At 34.8% G+C, this 2,664-nt stretch overlaps 1 protein-coding gene across 1 annotated transcript; it reads left to right on the forward strand.

Moving 5' to 3' along the window:
* Positions 1–1,036: 1,036 nt before the first annotated feature.
* Positions 1,037–2,035, forward strand: LOC106147419 (vomeronasal type-1 receptor 4-like). Its single transcript, XM_013508843.1, has one exon. It carries the CDS (start codon positions 1,037–1,039, stop codon positions 2,033–2,035), a length of 999 nt encoding a protein of 332 aa, XP_013364297.1.
* Positions 2,036–2,664: the final 629 nt, after the last annotated feature.

The following is a 2,664-nucleotide window of genomic DNA, read 5'->3' on the forward strand; positions in this document are numbered from 1 at the left end:
TCTCATCTTTAAATATCAAATAAGAAAGCATATAACTTTTGTAATGGTAATAGTCATGGAATTGGTTTTGTTTTTAGGGCTCCTGTGAGTAATAAATAATATCATTGTATAGAGGTATGTCTAACTTGTCCTTTGGTGATCTATGTTATAATTTCTGTTGAGTAAATTTAAAGACATGAAGTTATTGCAACATAAAATTTTATCTTACAATTTTATAGAGATACTAACCAATAGTTTTCTAAAATACTTGCAGTCCTGTCAAAATCCCCACAAATACACATGTTCGTGGTTTATCCATGTCCTCACTTAATTGCTAGTTCTTGTCATATTTATTTTAGCCTTCTGTATGGTGTATTATGCTACTTGGTAGTAGTTTCATTTGAATTTTCCTGATTATTGATGTCATTGAACATATTCAATGCTTGTATTCCCCACTAAATAACATGTCTTTTGATATTTCAGGTTAAATACTATCCCATTTTATTCTCTTCTATAACTTACTTGCATCTGTAAAGATCAATACATATATTTATCACCATGTTTCTCTGTATCACCTGTTATTATCACCCTCAGCCTCTGTCCCCTGCTGTCTGCTCCTTGTATGGAGTTATGTGTCTTTGTTTGAAAATAGCTATAAATTTTAATAAAATGTGCAATTTCATCCATAGAGCTATTATTTTTTAGAAAATATTGAATTCTTTTTAGAGCTAATGAGTAATTTTTCATAAAATATTTGATATTTATCTTGTATATCTATGTTTGAAACCATTTAAAATTTACATGTAGTACAAGGTATATAAAAAGTGGTGTTTCCTATTGCAGTATAACTGTAGATAAATTTCAGAATTTACTGAAAATGTTGGGTATTGCTTTCCTTCTCTATGCTGTCTTTTGTCCTTTCTCAGTTTAACACCACCTTATCCATAGTGATAACTTTTCCCTGCAATGTGCTGAAAATTCAACTCCTCTAGCTTTTTTAGTTCTTCACAGTCCCACAGATATTCATCTCGAAAATTATTTTGCTATCTACTTTACAATGAGTCCTGTTACTCAGAGGAACGATTGTTATAGCCATTTACAAGAAATTTTAAAGGAAAATGACAAAATAACTTCCAAAGATTTGGCAGTAGGAATAATCTTCTTGTCACAGATGATCACTGGTGTCATGGGCAATTTCTTTCTTCTTTGCAACAATATTTTAATTTTCCACCCTGAAAGGAGGTTAAGAGCCACAGATGTGATTCTGAAGCACCTTTGTCTAGCCAACGCCTTAGTTCTTCTTTCTGGAGGAGTTCCTCAAACAATGGCAGCATTTGGGTTGAAACATTTCTTCATTGATATTGTTTGTAAATGTCTCTTGTACACTGAGAGAGTGGGCAGGGGTGTGTCAATTGGTACCATGTGCCTCTTGAGTGTCTTCCAAAACATCATCATCAGCCCTATGAACTCCTGTTGGAAAGATTTTAAAAGTAAAACTCAAGAGTATATTGCATTCTCTATTCCCTTCTGCTGGGTCCTAAACATGGTGGTCATTTTAATTATTCCTCTGTATGCACTGTATTTGTCTGCAGAAGGTTATGACAGACACATGACAAAGAAAATATATGTAGGATACTGTTGTGTTGTTGACTATAGAGTACTCATGGGCTCCATCTATATAGCATTAGTAGTTTTCCCTGAAGTTTGTTTTTCTCTGCTTACAGTCTGGGCCAGTGGCTCTATGATTTTCATCCTGTACAGACACAAGCAAAGGGTCCAACACATTCATATCACTAATGTTTCCTTAAGATCTCCTGAGTCCAGAGCCACACAAAGCATCCTTTTTCTGGCTATCACCTTCATATCTTTTTACACTCTGTCTTCAATCTTTCGAGTTTCTATTATTGTAGTTAATGATCACAGTTCATGGTTGGGTAGCACTGCTGATGTAATTTCTTTGTGTTTTCCAGCAATCAGCCCCTTTCTGATCATGAGCAAACTTTCCTCTATGTTTATACACTGCTTTGCAGGCATAAGAAGCAGAAAACTTTTCTAATCTTTTCAGAAATATGCAAATTGTAAGTTGTATAGTCTTCATTTTTTTCTATGGGCTAATGCAGAGAGGCCATGCATCCTGTCTCGATCAGCAAATGGTTTTTCAGCTCACTTAAACAGGACCTCCATAGTAGAATGCTAGATGTTAATAATACAGTTTGGGCCCCTTGTGTTATATCCTCCTCGGTTCATATCCATCTGAATGAAGTGTTGCTTGAAACTATTTAAATGGACTTAGTCCATTGTGTGGATCAATCGAAATATTTCTTGCTTATGGAAACTTTTGGCACAAGTGAATACAATGTAGAATTATGTCAAAGACACTTTTCAGTGACAGTTCTCTATGAGTTTCCTGTGTCAGTGTGACTGTTGTATGATCTAGTTTTGCCAGTTGCTTTCTTTTCACGACTGCTTTAGTTCCCCTGCAATGTGCTGAAAATTCAACTCCTCTAGCTTTTTTAGTTCTAATAAGGAACCTTAGACGATTGAGGCAGTGTCAATGTTTAGGGCAGAAAAAAAGACATTTCCTGTTTAAGTGGAAATAAGACTCCAGCCAAGGAATAACAATACTGAAGGCTACAAATATATTGGAATTCCTGAAGAATGGATTAGCTCTTTGAAGATTTTGTT

This window comes from Chinchilla lanigera, unplaced genomic scaffold, assembly GCF_000276665.1.
Source record: "Chinchilla lanigera isolate Chin_1 unplaced genomic scaffold, ChiLan1.0 scaffold00157, whole genome shotgun sequence".
NCBI lineage: Eukaryota > Metazoa > Chordata > Mammalia > Rodentia > Chinchillidae > Chinchilla > Chinchilla lanigera.

Coding starts and splice junctions, on each gene's coding strand:
- LOC106147419 (XM_013508843.1), top strand. CDS start 1,037: ATGAGTCCTGTTACTCAGAGGAACGATTGTTATAGCCATTTACAAGAA.